General features: G+C 49.1%; 1 protein-coding gene across 8 annotated transcripts in view; it reads left to right on the top strand.

Moving 5' to 3' along the window:
* The window catches only part of FRMD4A (FERM domain containing 4A), a 357,007-nt gene extending 341,848 nt beyond the window's left edge, over positions 1-15,159 (top strand). For 7 of the 8 annotated variants that reach the window (XM_033057883.1, XM_033057884.1, XM_033057885.2 and 4 more), the window contains 7 exons: positions 178-406; positions 1,542-1,598; positions 2,057-2,294; positions 2,715-2,879; positions 4,653-5,512; positions 7,875-7,971; positions 11,436-15,159. In XM_033057883.1, the coding sequence (XP_032913774.1) occupies positions 178-406; positions 1,542-1,598; positions 2,057-2,294; positions 2,715-2,879; positions 4,653-5,512; positions 7,875-7,971; positions 11,436-11,538 (1,749 nt within the window). In that variant the 3' untranslated portion in view covers positions 11,539-15,159. Of the gene's footprint in view, positions 1-177; positions 407-1,541; positions 1,599-2,056; positions 2,295-2,714; positions 2,880-4,652; positions 5,513-7,874; positions 7,972-9,696; positions 9,769-11,435 lie in introns of all 8 variants that reach the window. The other variant, XM_033057886.2, reaches the window with a different exon arrangement.
* The last annotated feature ends 2,278 nt before the right edge of the window (positions 15,160-17,437 follow it).

The following is a 17,437-nucleotide window of genomic DNA, read 5'->3' as shown; positions in this document are numbered from 1 at the left end:
GGCACTTTGAGAGCTGGTGAAGGCAAGATGGGTATGCTCAAAGGAGGCCCTGAGAGCAGCAGCATGATTGAGGAGGCTTTGCTGATGAACAGGCTTTGTTGGAGGCCACTGGAGAGCTTCCACATAGGTGGGTTTGGAGAGTTTGGTGGTAACCAGAATCCACTTGCCTTTCACCAGGAGGCAGAGCTGGAGCGCCTGGAGAGGGAATTTGCCATTCAGTCCCAGATCACAGAGGCTGCACGGCGCCTGGCCAGCGACCCAAATGTCAGCAAAAAGCTGAAGAAGCAGAGGAAGACATCCTACCTGAATGCCCTGAAGAAACTGCAGGAGATCGAGAACGCCATCAACGAGTATCGCATCAAATCTGGGAAGAAGCCAACCCAGAGAGCCTCCCTGATCATAGATGGTGAGTGGGACTTGGTGCCCACAGCGTCTCTGAGGGTTTGTGGAGGGCAGGGAACAAAATTTTTACCAAATTTCTCCTCCCTCCTCTTCTCTGTGCTGCCTGGAGGACCCCAGGGGTGCTGTCAGAGGGTGCTGTGCATTAGGGATGTGCTGTGTTGTGCCATGGATGATCAGGGTGTCAGCAGAACAGGCTGTGACTCCTTTGTTCACCTATGAAATCACTCTCTTGGTGTCTCCTCCAGAGCACTGCAGTACAAATGTAATTAATGTTAGCAGATTGGGGTGAGCTCTCTAGCTCAAAGGCATCTGTAAAATCAAAGTGGGAGCAGTGTCATTGCTGTGTTCAAATATTTCTTTTCTTTTTCTTTTATTTTTTTTAACAATGTAATTCTCAGGGCACTTTATGGTTTACTGGGTTGTTGATTGGTTTTTCATGAAATCCATTAACTTTCTGCCGTGGTTCTTTCTCCCTTGCGGATTTTCCCCTTTCTCTTTGACTTGCAGAGCTTTTCTCTGTGCCTTTGTGGCAGGAACTGAGATTAGAGCTGCTGTATTTGTGACCTGAGTACCAAATTGCACCTCAGTCAGAGATAACAGAGAGCCATGAGGACACAGTTTGGGGGAGTCAGCACAAATATATGCATGCCAAGGGCCTGAGAGCGTTTTCTGCTGCTGCAGAGGATGCTCTGAAAACATTTCCTTGAATACCACAGAATGGTACTTAGTGTGAGCCTTTAGTTAGCAACAGGATGATCATTTTAAGAAGGTGGATCAAACCCCAAGTCCTTAAGGGCCAAGATGTAAATCTAGCTAATGGCACAGTGCCAGTTTGCATCCTCTGGGGATCTCAGCTCTCTGTTGTGACTCAGTCTTAATCCCCAATTATTGAAAAGAGTTAGCAGCTCTTTGAAAGGCAGCCTGCTATTGAGAGACCTGACCTGCAGCTCTGCCCTCCCAGACTGAGAGTGGGCTGAGTCATCCATTCATAGGAATTTTCCCTCTTGCTCTGGGAGGAGGAAGGCGTGGGTGACTGCTTAAGGTTAAGACTCAGTGGACAAAGATCATGGTGCAGTTCAGCACTCAGTCACTGAAATTCTTGGGACCATCTGATCATTTTTGTATTTTCTTCTTTTCAGAAGGAAACATTGCTAGTGAAGACAGCTCCCTCTCAGATGCCCTTGTTCTCGAGGATGGTATGTATGTTGGCTGCTGTATGTTCTAGAGAGCAGGAAGGGATGTGTGAACTCCTGACTGACACTCAAAATGGAATTACTGTTCTGTGTAATAGTCCACTGATAGATCCCAGGAGCAAAAAAGCTTGGTTTCCCCTGACTCTATCTTATAGTCAGACATCAAGCCTGGAGCAGTGGAGCTGCTCTGAACTATTTCAAAAGACAGTCCTAGAATGCCCCCTTATTTTACCTTAAGTTTCAGTTGTTTTAACACATCACATACTCTTGCTGGCCTTTCTCTCCCAAAATGGGAATGTCAGCCAGTGCCCTTTTGAAAGTGAGGTTGTGAGGAAGGCCCTGACCACAGCCAGGGGAAGCAGGGTAAGGAAGCAGGCTCTGGAGGAGTGATGGCATCTCTCAGGGCTGTGCAGCCATTGGAGGTGTCACACAGCCATCGCCTCTCTCCCTTCTCTCCACAGAGGACTCTCAGGTGACCAGCACAATCTCCCCTCTGCAGTCCCCACACAAAGGCCTCCCGCCCCGGCCGCCGCTGCACAACCGGCTGCCGCCGCCGCAGTCGCTGGAAGGTCTCCGCCAGATGCATTTCCACCGCAACGACTACGACAAGTCCCCCATCAAACCCAAGATGTGGAGCGAGTCATCCCTGGATGAGCCCTATGAGAAGGTCAAGAAGCGCTCCTCGCACAGCCATTCCAGGTGAGCCAGCTCTCTTGAAGCTCCATCATAGAGATATTCCCTGCTTTCAGGAGGGACAGGTGGGAGCCCTTTCAAACTGTATGAAGTTGTCCTTTATGAAAAGGAGACTTTTAAGTGTTTTGGCCAATAGGCAGGTCATAAAAACAGGCTACAGCCACATGATTGCTGTTTGGTATCTCAGTGTTATTCTACAAAACATTTTGAAGGGTAGGATGATGGATCATCTGAGGGCTTTGACAGGACTTGGCCTTGACCTCTGGTACTGTAGAAGCGCTGGGACACAAGCTCAGAGCAGCAGCTGACCCAACTCCCACTCAGCCCCGCTAGATCCCAGGCATGTGCCTGCGATCTGGAAGGATGCGTGGGAGCCACTTCCCCAAATTCCTGTGGGAAAGCTGAAGCAGGGTGTTTCCTCTGCAGCAGTCACAAGCGGTTCCCCAGCACCGGGAGCTGTGCCGAGGCAGGAGGGAGCAGCTCTCTGCAGAACAGCCCCATCCGGAGCCTTCCCCACTGGAATTCCCAGTCCAGCATGCCGTCGACGCCGGATCTACGGGTACGCAGTCCGCACTACGTCCACTCCACGCGGTAAGTCTTACTGGCTCCAGCCTCACCTTGCTTACCCTGAAATAAATTTACCTTGCTTTATCCTTCCCTCAGGGCATGAATTAATTCCCAGTTCAGGGAAGGACACAAGCCAGTCCCATTCACATAAGAGGCTCATGTGCTCATGCCAGTAGAGAATCCTTTACTGACATCCTGAAATCCCTTCAGATAAACATGATTCTGCACCTCATCCCTCCCCTGAAGTGATCAAGCTTTTCTTCTGCTGGGACATTTAACCTCAGACTGTTTACAGGTTCTACAAGCCACTTTTAAAATGCATGTGGTGCTACTGCTAAGTTCTGCAGTAAATTCCTCCATGGATCCAGCTGGAGAGAACATGTTGCTTCCTGTCTAATAGAAAATGTTGAATAGTGTTAATTTCCCTCTTGGATAAAATGTTTGCACGTGTGTGATGTTAGGTGGAGATCAAGAGCCTGTATAAAGCAATCCAGCTGGGGACCCAGGTGGCAGCGAAATTTAGCCCAGGGTTGACAGAAGAAAGAGCTGAAATAAGGGAGATGATTTGATGTGTGGGGCCAAACTTGACTGCGATTTTCAGCAGGATTTTTACAAACTGTTGAGCTTCATTGCTCTTCTGCTTTTGTGACAAACTCCATGGACACTGCAGGGAGCAGAGCTGAGACAGAGCTGTGTGCTGGTCGGTGTCCTGCCCTAAGGGGAAGTGCTACTGTCATTTAGCTCAGAATAAATCAAGAGTCATGCCAACACATCAGCCTCGGGCAGAGACGATACAAGGCATTAAAGCCCTGGGTTAAGTTTGTTACAAACTTTTGGCTGAGGTTGCCTTTCAATGGTGCAATGTCTGTTAGCACTGGAGCCAAGCTGTATGAGAAATGAGCCTGGCACAGGGCTTGAAAAGTGGCCTTGACAGGGTAGGGGCCATTTGAGTGTTTGAAACATCCATTGCTCAGTCTGTAGCTCATTCATGAGCTGCATGCCCTGACCTTAGCCATCCATCATGTGGATGTGTTTCTGTTCCTTGAATGGATGGGTGGAGCTCTTCAAACAGTTGGGGTGAATAGAGACCTCCCAGACTTTGCCATGAATCAAGCCTTGCAAGCTGTGACTTGGGGTGGCTGCCTGAAGGCTGTCACCAGTGAGAGTCTGCACGTGCTGCCCATGGCTGGGCCCCAGTAGCACCAAGCTACAAGGGGTGACTTTTTCAATGGCCAGTGGAGAAATCACAGTGTTCAGGGCTAAGTATGGGCTGTCTGTCTGTCTATCTGTCCCTCATCAGGTGGATTTACCTGTGCAGGACTTTTATGGGCCACTTGCAAGGGAATCTCACCACCTTTGTGGTCTGTGTGGTTTTGGGATTTGCTGGGTGGTTAACCTGGTAGCAAAGGAATGGTGCTGATCCAAACAGCTCTGCCATGAGAGAGATGAACCAGCAAAGCCAAGGCTTGAGGTTCCCAAGCTTTACCCTTCAGACTGGGCTTTTCCCAGGGTGGCATGCCACAGAGGAACTGGATTGGGCAGAGGTTTATGTACCTCATGGTGCTGCAGGCTGAGTGTCACCACCAAGGAACTGGATAGGAACAGGAACAGGACCTAATCACCTCAAGCCCAGCAGCAGGGAAGCAGATTGCATTGCATGCAGCAGCCCCAAGCAGTGCTGGAAGGGTTCAGGTTTTCCATGCCCTGAGATTCCTTTGGTGGCTGTGTGTACAGTCAGGGATGGGGAATGATTCAACCTGTTAACTTACAGCCTGTTTTTTCTCCTGGTACCTGCAGGTCAGTAGATATCAGCCCAACCAGACTGCACAGCTTAGCTCAGCACTTTAGACACCGGAGCTCCAGTTTGGAGTCACAAGGAAAGCTCCTCGGCTCAGAAAATGAGACAGGGAGCCCTGATTTCTACACCCCAAGGACTCGTAGCAGTAACGGCTCTGACCCCATGGACGACTGCTCTTCCTGCACCAGCCATTCCAGCTCAGAGCATTACTACCCTGCTCAGATGAACCCCAACTACTCCACCCTGGCAGAGGATTCCCCCTCAAAAGCCAGAGAGCGGCAGAGGCAAAGGCACAAATCAGCAGGCAACCTGGTCTCTTCCAATTCAGGGAGTATGCCCAACCTGGCTGCGAGGAACGGGACGGGACACCACCGTGTCTACCTGCACAGCCAGAGCCAGCCCTCCTCCCAGTACAGGATCAAAGAATATCCCCTGTACATCGAGGGCAGCTCCACCCCCGTGGTGGTGCGGAGCCTGGAGAACGACCAGGAGGGACACTACAGCGTGAAAGCACAATTCAAAACCTCCAACTCCTACACAGCAGGGGGAATGTTTAAGGAGAACTGGCACGGGGATGAAGTGGACTCGGTCAGGCTCACCCCGTCCCGCTCCCAGATCATAAGGACTCCATCTCTGGGCAGGGAGGGCCACGAGAAGGGCTCGGGGAGGACTGCGGTGTCGGACGAGCTGCGGCTCTGGTACCAGCGCTCCACGGCCTCCCACAAGGAGCACAGCCGCCTCTCGCACACCAGCTCCACCTCCTCGGACAGCAGCTCCCAGTACAGCACATCTTCTCAAAGCACCTTTGTGGCGCACAGCCGGGTCACGAGAATGCCTCAGATGTGTAAAGCGACATCAGGTGAGAGCCGGGCCCGGGCAGAGGGGCGGGAGGGATGGGAGCCTCATTCAGCCCAGGTGTTACACTCCAGCTGGAGAGCAGTGCTAGAACACAGCGTGTTACCTGGCCTGCACACACTGCTCACCAAGCCTGGAGGTGTAGCACTGTGGGGCAAGGCTTGTCCAAGACATCCATCAATAGGAATGCTTTTCCATGGAAATCATCACTTCTCAATGATGGGCTCAAAAGACAGAGAGGGATCAAAGCCCAGTTCCTACCAGGTCTTTCCTTAGAGTGCAGTTGGGTTTTGGGTGATGTGGCACTAGAGGCTGAAGGTGACAAAGCTACAGGGAGCATCACTATTCATAATCACAGCGAGGGGAACAGTGAAGAGGGCAGGGGTTCACACAGACTAGGAGAATATATGTCCTCAGTGAAACACCAAAAGCATGAGAAAGGTTAAAGTGTCCCAGCCCCACCACCCCCCACGAAAATGTTTGAGTGATGACATCTTTGTGCACTGCTGAGACTTGGTTTTCCCATGCAGCTCCAATAAGTCTGCTGATAATGCCCTGAAATTCAGAGTGCTGAAGTTCGTGCAGTATTTTGCCTCTGTTATGTACAGAGCGTTGCACACCTCTGTGCTGTTAATATTAAATGGTAAGAAAACAGTCAAATTCATTACACTGAGAAGGCAAAATGTGCTGTGAAACAGTCCAAGGTTAAATATTTACTGGCCATCAGTCACTCCTTGTCCAGCCAGTGTGGACAGATCAAGGACTTGCAAAAAACCTGAGCCACGTGCCTCAGCATGGGAGACACCATTGCTCCGGCTGCACTTGCACTGCCTCCCAGGCAGACCAGTGCATTGCCCACCCGTGCTGGCTGCTGGCCTTCTGCCATCCCAGCATGGTGTCCAGTCCATGGTGACCACCACACTGGCACCAGTGGGGTCCTGCACTCGCTGCCAACTCCAGTGTGGAGTCAGAGGCTCCTCGTGGGCCACCAAGATCTGCCCAAGAACAGGCTGATTGATGTGTGATGCCTACACTTGTAGGAGTACCAGGGGTGGACCAGGAGAGATGCTAAAACCATCCTGTGTCTCCCTATGAAAATCTGCCTTCCTCCCTTTGGTTGATGGGCATTTCTGTTCCATGCAGCAACAGAAACTGCTTGAACACTGGAAAGCTTTTGGTTGGCCTTGGAAATGGAACCCTATGGGGTACCAGTTAAGGAAAATGGTGGGGTTGGGGTGAGAACATAAAAATCTCTGTCGATCCATCCATTCCCCCACTCAGCTGGGTCTTTAAATCTAAATGTGATATCTGTGTAGCTCAAGTATGTTCAGTAATCACAGCCTGGCCTGACCAGTTGGCAGCATAGATTGGTTTTGTGTTCAGAGTGTTCCCAAACACAGCCATGGGAGGATACTGACCTCAGGAGCTGTCAGCTCCAAGAAGCAGATTAAAATTTGTTTTTCCCTTAAAGTGTAATTTGGCAGCAGCTAAAGAATTTTAACAGCAGAAAGAGGGGTGCCAGGTAGAAGCCTCCATAATTTCAGCTGCTCAGTCCTAGCTGATAGGTTAAGTGGGCTGCACACTGTCCTTCAAAGAGGATCAGACTTCTAGGCCTGCATTAAATTCTAGGCTTGTATTAAATTCAGAGGGTCAACTCTGTAGAGACTTGAGGAGGAAGGAAGATTAGTCATGTGGATTTATTTGCTGGACCCTCACCAGAGAAATTCCCCCAAGAACCACTGCCCATTTATAGTCCAGCTTGCTTCTGTCTTTCTTCAAGTAAGCTAAGCCTTTCTTTGGTCCCTAATAGGACTGTCAACAAAGCCAGGCATTTTTTACAAATCCACAGTGAAAGGAAGTTACAGCTTTTGAAATCTTCAGAGCTGTCTTCCTCCTTAGCACATGAACTTGTCGAGGCTCTCACCACTGCCAGCCCTGGCTCCTAGGGACACAGAGCATTTCCCACTGCCTCTGGAAGCAGGAGCCTGAGCCTGGCAGTCTGAGCTCCTCTGGTTCAGGACCCATGGAGTCTGGGCAGCAGAAACCAAGTTTCTGTGCTGGGAGAAGTGTGGTGTGTCCCAGGCAGGATCAGGAGAGTCTGGGTGGCTATATTCAGCTGGAGACTGAGTGTTCCTGCAGAGCTGAAGCCAGATCCAGCCCATGGTGTGCAGCAGTGTCAGCAGAGGCTGTGCTCTTGTGCCATGTTCGGGCAGTCATCCTGGAACAGGGCGAGGTGTGTCCCAGGCTGTGTTTACTCACTGCCAGACATGTTTCTGCTGGTCTGACCAGCTGATGCTTCTGAACCCCCCTGACCTTTGTGTTCTCACCTCACCAGTGGTTTTTCTCCACCCTTGGTTGTTTTCCAGCTGCCTTACCTCACAGCCAGAGGAGTTCCACGCCGTCGAGCGAGCTCGCAGCCACGCCGCCGGGCAGTCCCCACCACATTCTCACGTGGCAGACTGGGTGAGTGTCTGTGGGCTCAGGTTAGAGAATCCACCTCACTCAGGGCCAGTGAGAAAAAGCTCCCCACACACAAGCACAGCTATGGGGAATGTTTCCCATGTGCTCCATAGCCTGCATCCACATGGAGCATTTCCAGTCTCCCACCTGTGCTCTCGGGTGGTGGAGCTGTGGTTTAGGCTGACCAAGACATGGCTGAGTCATCCACACCCTCGCTGCTCCAAGCAGTGTCAGATCTACAAGGAAAGGAGCCTTGCTTGGACAGTCTCCTTCCTCCTGTCTTCTTTGTGTGTTGAAATAGCTGATGTTTCTTTTTTACCAGCCAGCACACCACGACCTTGTTGAAAAGGCAAGGTTCAGTGCCTGCCATACCTGTGTGTGCACCAACCTCATTTTTCTGCTCAGTTTTCCCCAGTAATGTGTCTGCATGACTTTTAAGGGCATCTTTTTTCAGCTACCACTAACATGAAGGTGCTTCACCAGAGTGCAAGGGAAGCATTACACACCCATAGCCATTACTAATGTAAATACAGTAATTGGGTTCTTTGGCACCTCTTTACAAGGCAGGGAGTTCCAGGAGTAAATAAATGGCCTTTTGCAAGCTCCCATGGGTATTCTCTAGCATTCTCTGTCCAGCAGTTCTGTCCTGCCATGTGAAATAAAGGTCATTTCCAGATCCCATCTAACTCAGCACATCACAGATTGTGGGATGAGATTTTGGCAAGATCAGCTAGATCTGACACCACAGTCCTCAAAATACCCTAGTCCTTTGAACAGGAAAACAGATCTGATACCCTGAGTCATGAATTGGGACTAACTTTGAAAACATTTCACTGTGCAGCTGCTGGAAAATCTCCTGCTCTTTAATTACCCATGTCACCTATAACTAGGTTTGACCTCTGGTTTTACTCCAGCACTGCTTGTGACTGCACTCTAAATTGGAGATTAAGAGAACCATAACCACAACCCTTTAGGCTTACCTGTGTTTTAAATTCACACATTTGACATCCAGCCTCATATGGTCTTTGCATGTGCTTCCAGCTCTAGAACAGGAAAATGTTCTTGGTCCCATCTCACAAAAAGTCAAGGGATAACAACATAGGCAAAATGGTACCTACCTTTACCATACACTGCAATTTCCACTATTAAGGGTTTGAGTCTAAAATCAAATCTTAGTCTCCATCCCAATCCTAATTCTTCTAAATACCTCGATGATGATCAGAATCAAAACTGGTGAGCAGCCAGCTGAGACATCTGTTCAGATAATCCCAGCTTTTCTTATTTTTCCATTCAAGCTAAATCCTGCACCTTGTCTCTCACAGTAAAAATACATCAAGCCAAATTCTCAGCTGGTGAAAGTGAAGTCACCTGGATTTATAACTTAGGCCCTGCACCAACAATCAGTGCAAAAAAATTAGAGACAAATCAACACTTGTTTTGTACCTGAGCATAGCACCCAAGGTGTGTGTGTATAAATACAGGAGTGGATAGTCTGCCATTAGATGCACAACACAGATTCCTCCACTGCAGGGCCAGCTGTGCCCACCCAGTAGGACTCTACAGATTGACAGTTCTCCCCAATGTTTTTGTGTCACTAACCTTTTCTAAAGATGATTCATCAACTTGTTTCCCCACTGGATTAATAAGCTCGTAACAATGTCTGTGTCACTTCTTTTCTTTAACATTTCCTCTCTCTTCTTTCCTCCTTTTTTGCTCTCCTTTGTTCAGAGAAGCAACAGACAACTCACCCACTATGGATGAGTCTCAGTCTCCAACCCACCAAAGTACTGATGAATAGAGGTATAGTAAGGGAACGTTTTGTTCTTTGCTCCTCCTGCCCCTCAGTCCATGAGCACAGTGCGAGTGCCCGGCTCCTGCTGTGCCGCCGGAGCTGCCCAGAGCTGGGTCTGTCTGCCAGCAAGGCTTCCTGCAGAGCCTGGGAGCTTCACAGCCCCCTCTGTGCCTTTCCAGCGAGTCTGTGCCTGTGCCACTTTCCCCTGTGAAAGGGACTTGGGGCCAGCTCACTCTGTGAACAGGCACAGAAAGCGGGGAGGGGGGGAAATAAATCTGTGGCTCGGAACGATTGAGAGCAGCGTGGGCAGAGTGCTGTGGGAACAGTCTGGGAGCAGCATGGTGGGGACATGAGCTTGGATAAGCTCAGAGGACCTGGCCAGAGCTCCCAGCCTGGCTCCAGCCACAGCTCCCTTCTTCCTCCCTCCCTGCTGCAGACCTGAGGCCGCTTGCAGCAGCAGCACCAGCAGAGAGGTTTTATGGATCAAGGAGCAACCCTGGCCCCATTCCTGTGGGAAGACAGAGGGGGAAAGGGTGGAGGGAACAAAAAAAACCCTCTGAGTATTTCTGTTTTAATTAAACTGCCATTGCTGTCTGACACTCATTTGAATCTACAACCATTCACAGCTGGCATCTGTCAAGTATTTCAAGCCCAGCTTTCTAGAGTTATCCCATAAACCTCTGTACTCCAGGCAGAGCAGGGAAACAGAAGGCTCTTTAACAATGCAAATGTCGATGCCCTTGCTCAGGTTCCTCCCAGACACCCAGGGAAAGCAGGTGGAAGACAGGGCAGAGGAAGCAGGAGCTGCACCAGATGTGAGATCGGTCCTGTGAGGTGGGGAGGGAATGCAGGAAAGGAGTGAGAATCCCTCACTAAACAGAAAAAATGTGCACCTCCTGCTTTTGGCCTCAAAACAATCTCTAGTTTGGAAGTCAGTTCAAATCAAAATGTAAGGGAGAGACATCAATTCTGACTACAACTACTCAGATATAGCAGTCACTTTGCAAAAGATCCAGATTTTGGCCTGTTTTCCTCTGGGAAACAGCTCCACAGCCTAAGCCAGGAGCTGATGCTGGAACATGAATAGCAAAGAAAATTCTTATGAATTGTCTCATCTGCTCAGTACAGGCAAAGATAAAGCCAGGCAGCAAAAGAAGCAGTAGTTTGTCAGGAAACATAGCCCAAAATGAGGACTAGGTTACTGCAACAGAACATGGTCCTTTCCACTCAGACCTGGCATGCTCTCACTAGTCCCTTCCTGGCTCATCCCTGGAGAGCCACATAACTCTGGGACTGCTCAGTGATGCACAAGCCTCTGCCCAGAGCAGAAGTGCTACAGAAAGTGCCACCACCCTCCTCCTTCAGCATTCCCACTGGGTGATACAGCCCATGTCCGAGTGAGCTGCTCTGAGGACTTGCTCCTTGGAAAGCATCCTATAGAAAAATCTCTATCCCAACTCACTGCTGAGCAGGACAGCAGGCAGAGCCCTCAGGCAGGGCAGAGGCACAGCACTGCTGCTGTACCCAGGGCTGGGGAGAAGAAGATACAGGCAGAGTGCAGTGTGGTCTGTGACTACCCTGCATTCCTCTCCACCCATAACACAATGTTTTATGCTCATAGTTTGAACTTCCCAGGAGCACTCACTGTCCTAACAAAGTTTCTTTTCTCCTGCAGGAACTACAATGATAGCTGTTTCCTGGATTCTCCCCTCTATCCAGAATTAGCAGATGTCCAGTGGTATGGGCAGGAAAAAGCCAAGCCTGGAACTCTAGTGTGAACCCCTGACCTCAAGTTAATCACATCAATGCCATTCTGAGATCACCTCACTGCCTCTCATTTGCCTTACCCAGATGCACTGTCACCCAGCACCAGCTTCAACTCTAAGCACTTTTTCCACGATGCAATTCAAGACCACATTTATGGAACACTGGCCCTGAGACTCCCACCACGGCAGCAGCAGAGCGCAGCACATCCCATCGCCAGCCGGGTGCCCGTCCCTCCCACGGGCAGCGGGGGGAGAGGAGCAGCCATCTGAAGAGTCAGTTCCAAAATTGGTTTTCCTTTGAAACAATGGAAGCTTTTCAAGGCTCATATCAAAGATTAGCATTCCACAGCATGAAACAGCAGTAAGAGTTCCATGACCTGCGAGCTGAAGCCAACAGCATTCGTTTTAAGGGGGTGGGAATAGGACAGAGGCTGAGAAATTGAGACCATATTCCTGAAAGTGCATCTGTTCTGAAATAGTAAATCCCATCACTTCAGAGATGTGTCAGTCTCACAATCAGGTCAGCACTGCCAAAGATCTCCACACCACTGTTGGCAGGATGAGTTGCTCAGCATGTTCTAGCTACAAGAACATCTCCCTTCTTTAACTTGACGACAGACACGACCACCCCCTGCAAAATGGCATTTCCTTCTTCATTTGGAGTCCACCTACACGCAAGCAAAACAACCCCCTGTGCTGCAGACACACCCGAGGTCTGGGCTGCTATCACAGCATCGCTGTCTGCAAGCCACTGCTGAACTGGACAGACGAGGTTTACAAAGGCATTACCTAAAGCAGAGGCAAGTACTGCACTCACAGCATCTCTGTGGCTGGCACAGAGTGCCCACCAATACATGGAGAGGTTGGGATTGTATTGGTTGTTTTGATATAGATAAAAATTGCCAAAAAACCTTTCCACAAAGAGATGCAGCCAATAAATTCGAACCTATTTCTGCACAGAGCATTAACGTGAAATCCAAGGGAAAGCACATTGCGATCGACCTGACACGGCCAAGCTGCGTTCACATATCGGTTCCACTCCTCTTCCCTTCCTTAGCACCAGTGTAGCAAAGGGCTCGTCCCCCGTGCGCTGCCGTGTGGGAGAACCGGTCTGTCGGGAAGCAGGAAGGCTCCTGGAGCGGGGTTGGACAACCAGCAAATCCTCCCCTTGCCAGAGAGAGCGAGCGGGAGCTGCCTGCGGACACCAACCGGAGCAGCCCGAGCGCGGCCTGCAAGGAGCTGCAAGTTTACATTTAGAGCAATGCTTTATACATGTCAAGCCATGGAACTTTCAAAGGCCTCAAAGACACTTTTGTACCGAACAAGTGCACAATCTAGGTGGATGTTGAAGCTGGCACGTCTTAGTCTTCACTGCGGTGCTATGCTGTTTTTATTGCCACTCGATGGGGGCGGCGCCCGGCCTTCCCCCGTTGGTGCGTGCAAACGATGATTTCCTATGGGAAAGGCATTAAAAGAAACGGCTGGAGGGGGTTACTTTGTGAAAAGCAGAAACTGAAGACAGCTTTAGTTTAAGGAAAAAGGAGGGAAAAAAAAAAGTGTGAGTGTGTGTGCACGCGTGTGTGTGTGTGTTCCAAGAATAACAACAGCATCTACCAGACAAAGTAGAGCGAAACGTTTCAAATTAAACACCACGACTTGGGGGGCTGCCACACCTTTTGGTATTAAAATTGCTGGAAAACTGCATTCCAGGCTTTAAAAGAGAATGGGTTCTATGTAATTAGGCTTTGAAAAACGATGGGGTTTCTAAACATTAATGCAAGCAGCTCATGCCAGTTCCTTTCTGCAGCTCACACCAGAAGTGTTGGCTTTGGTTCCCTGCACTGCTGCCTCGCATCACTGGGGAGGTGGGGAGGAGGCCCTGCAGGGATGAGGCAGCCACAGGGACAAAGGCTGTTATTTGTCCAGGGAAACCTGTGGCAGAGCCAGGATTGGATGGGGTAAGAGGCCAGGCTGGATGGGGCTCTGAGCAGCCTGGTCCAGTGGAAGGTGTCCCTGCCCCCCTGGCAGGGGTTGGAACCGGATGATGTCACTTCCAACACAAACCCTTTGGTAATTCTACGATAAGGAAACCCTTTCATGTTCACACCTGAAGCATAAATGAATTATCTCTCTGAAAGAAAACCACAAAAGCACTGGCAAAGGGTTTACAAAGGTGACCACCTTGTGCTTCTGGGCCTCCCTGAAGCATTGCCCAAGAGTGCAAGGCACTGTGACAGTAATTGAAGCCTTACTTTCAATTCTGGAAGAAGAGCCAGTGGTGAGATTGCAGCCTTTATCTGGACACACAAAATGCTGTTTTCACCATCTCTTTGTGCTTTGGGGTCTTTAATATGGGAATTATTTTAAGCTCCTAATTGGATTTTTAGCTGGATAAGAGATAGTACTGATTAATGACATTTTACTGATAAGATTGGGTAGCTAAAGTGAGAGGATTAAATAAGGACCAAATTAAGCTACAGCAAATAATTTAGCCCAAGGATTTTTAGGGGCTCTGAGCAACTGTCTGTTTTCTTTTTAATTTCCCTGGTAAGTGGTTTGGTTTTCTTTTTCTGTGTACCTTCTCTTAATTAAAAAGAATTCAACAACAGCGGCACTATGAGGCCTCTGGGCACTACAGGAAGAAACATTAATTCCTCCAAGACCAGCTCTGCAGTTTTGCAGCAAAGGTTAAAAGGTGGCAGCCCTGAAATTAGGCGGGGGGTGGGGAGGGGGGAAATATTTAGCCTGAATTGCAAATAGGCTGGAGTGGAGAAAAAGCTTTCTAGAAACGGATTGAGTTTTGCTTTGTGTTCTGCTTTTCTGGTTTGCAATCAAGGCACATGTGAGCAGCCAGTCTGGTAGTAAAGACAGATTAAGTAAAACAGGTTTTACTGTTTAGCTCAATTCAATTAAACACAAGTGTACATAAAATGTTAATCATATGAGATTAACATATTTAAGTATAACACAGAGGGGTATATACATAGCTATTATAGACAAGCACTTGACTACCAACTTAACCCCTCCTTTACTTTTTTATTTTTCAAGGCTCCATCTGCCATAAAGCCACAACCACGTTCAGTCTGTGTGTCTGACACTCCCTCTGTGTGGGCAGGAGCCGGGGGACAGTCCCTGCAGGGGCTGTGCTGGGAGGCAGGGTTTATTTTTAAATGATATTATATGCAGTTGAGTGTTGAAAATGTTGAAACAGTCCAATTTGTTTTCACTCTGTATTAGTTTTAGTTTCAGGCATAGCCGATCCCCATTCAGGTGCTATCAGATGACCAGTTACTGCTTAGTTAACTAGATGTAAAGTTTTACATATATATTAATGTCAATAGTTTTATTACAAGTTGTGTAAAATGGACTCTCTAGTTTAAAAAAAAGGGAAGAAAAAGAAGAAAAAAAATTAGGTCTCTCCTGAAATTGACTTTAGAGCATGGAAAATGATTTTACTGGATTCTGTTCAACTGTAATCAAGGAAAAAAATATGTATGTTGTAGAAAAAGTTGCAGAATTAAAAAAGATCTGCTTTTAATTTATTCTTTTTGTATTAAGAATTTGTATAGTTACCTTTACATTTTGCAAAACGGTGTTGTCAACACTTCCTTATTAAAGCATTTTCAAAATTAAGCCTTGCCGTGGTCTCTTTGGGCAGGCAGAACCCAGGCAATCCCAATCCTTACCACTGCTGGAGATGCTGGGTCCAGATGTGTGCACAGCTGGTCAGGGTGTCCATAAGGGACCTGCTCCTTGGCTGCCCTGGGACCTGATTGCAGCAAACACTGGCAATTCCCCAAAACCCATCCTTTAGAGATCCCCTCAGCACCAGCAGATCCGTGCTCACTCCATGCCCTGTTCTCCCAAGCACTGGTCCCAGGGGCTCAGGAGCTCAGGAGGACACAGACTGTCACTGATGTCCCACCACTGTGGGAAGCAAAGTCACAAATGATATTTACTTGCAGCACACAACTTGAAATAACTAAAATTAACGCTCACTTACATGCCTGGATGCCAAGTTGCTGCAAGGCAGTTTCAGCAATGCCAAGGGCTGTGGGACAGGCTTCAGCACCAGCACATTCCCCGTGCTCCAAGGAACTGCCAGCTTGGTGACTTCCTGAGAGACCCCACTCCAGGAGGCTGCTGTAGCTCAGCAGGGCAGCAGTCACCCCTGCACAGGGTTAGGACATCCCCATCATCACTCTTGTCCCCTCTGTGTGCTGCAGTGACCCCTTTGGCCACCCAGCACCCCCCAAAACCACAGGCAGCTTCCAACAGCCAGTCTCACATGGGGCCTCCCACACTTCCCAGAGCCATTGCTTCCCACTCCTTCCATTTAATCCCACTGTCCAGGGAGCCTCTTCCCTTCCTAGCACCTCCTCTATCATCCACCCAACCCCCCCACATCCCACAGGGAGCAGCCCAGAGCCAGGCAGCCCCTGTGGCCATCACCCAGCACAGCCAAGTGGGGAATCACTGCCTGCAGAAAATCCCCAGGAGGGTCTGGGATGGACCAGGCAGCCACAGGGAAGGTTTTCAGACACCCCTGAACTCTGGGACCTTGGCTCAGATTTCTTGAGTGACTCCAGTAATGCTGCAGGTTGCTCTTCACCACCTCAGGAGCAGCTTTCAGGGCAGCCTGCTCCAGATCTGATACCAGCACTGCCCACCTTGCACCAGCCCTCTCAGAAGGCACCACGTTATGCTCTCATCCCCTGGGTCCAGGGGTCAGAGACTCTCTTCCCCCTGAGAAGTGAAGCCACTTACATCCCAATCAGGTTCATTCTTTGGACAAGACTGGATCCATGGTGGTGATGTCATGGCAGCCAGCTGAAGAGGAATCCAACTCCTCCATTAAAATAAACTGATCCCATCTACACCAACCGTAAGAACCTTTCCAGCAGCACAAATAGCAAATAGGGAATTTAAGGCATTTAACCACCACCAGGCACAATAATACCAGTATCAGACAGGTACCAATAGGCCCTTCCACAGCTGGGCCTGGGAAAGGGTCAGGGACTGCAACTAATGACCAAGGACGCTGAAGTCCCAAAACCACTCCAGACACTGCTATGGTGAACTCACAACTTCATCCCAAGGCTACAAGGCTTAGGATTCAGGAGAGTTATTTCTGCAAGAATTATCAGAAATAAACATCTGGAAAAGCCTAGAGGGAAAAGTAAATTGCTAAACTGAAACATACCCTCCCCACAAAAAAAAAAAAAAAAACAAAAAACAAAACAAAACCCAAATTGTCAAGCAGTGTGACAGCTGCACCACACCCACTCCTCCCTGAACTAGACTGAGAGTTGGGATTTTTTTGGCTAAGAGGCATTATTAACTATTTGATCACGGTCTGGTAGCTGCAATTTGGGGCCATCCAGCTGCAAAGAGCCTCACAGCGATGATGAAAAGCAGCTGCTGTAGCAGTGTCCCCCTGGCCCGCCTTCCCCGAGGAGCAGAGCTGGCTCTCACGTGCTGGACAGCTGGAAACTCTTACAGGGACATACCGTGAGAAAGTAGTTCCCAGCTCCTCAGCTCCCCATACAGCACCATTCCACGGATTGCGAGGGGATAAAGTTCTTCTGTCAAGGGATTCATTCAAGCAAGGCGGCTGTATTTCAGGGACTGTCAGCAAGGAGCCACAATGCTTCAACTGCATTCCTTAAAACCTGATCAGACTAAGACATTCCAACCTCAAATTCACATCCCTACAGGAGGCGCATCCCCACTCAAACCAGCACTCAGGGTACCATTAAAATTCTCCTCAGTAATTAGCTCTAAGGCAGGAAGGAAAAATCCATCTAGCACTCTTAGAGATCCCCTAAGGAATCCACTTCCGGTTGAAGCAGATGATAAAATGCTCCTTAAACCATCTCCTGGCTACTCACTTGCTACAGTTTCCAGGGAA

Source organism: Catharus ustulatus, chromosome 4 (assembly GCF_009819885.2).
Source record: "Catharus ustulatus isolate bCatUst1 chromosome 4, bCatUst1.pri.v2, whole genome shotgun sequence".
NCBI lineage: Eukaryota > Metazoa > Chordata > Aves > Passeriformes > Turdidae > Catharus > Catharus ustulatus.
The sequence above is the reverse complement of the archived record's forward strand: the minus strand, read 5'-3'. Positions and strand labels throughout refer to the sequence as shown.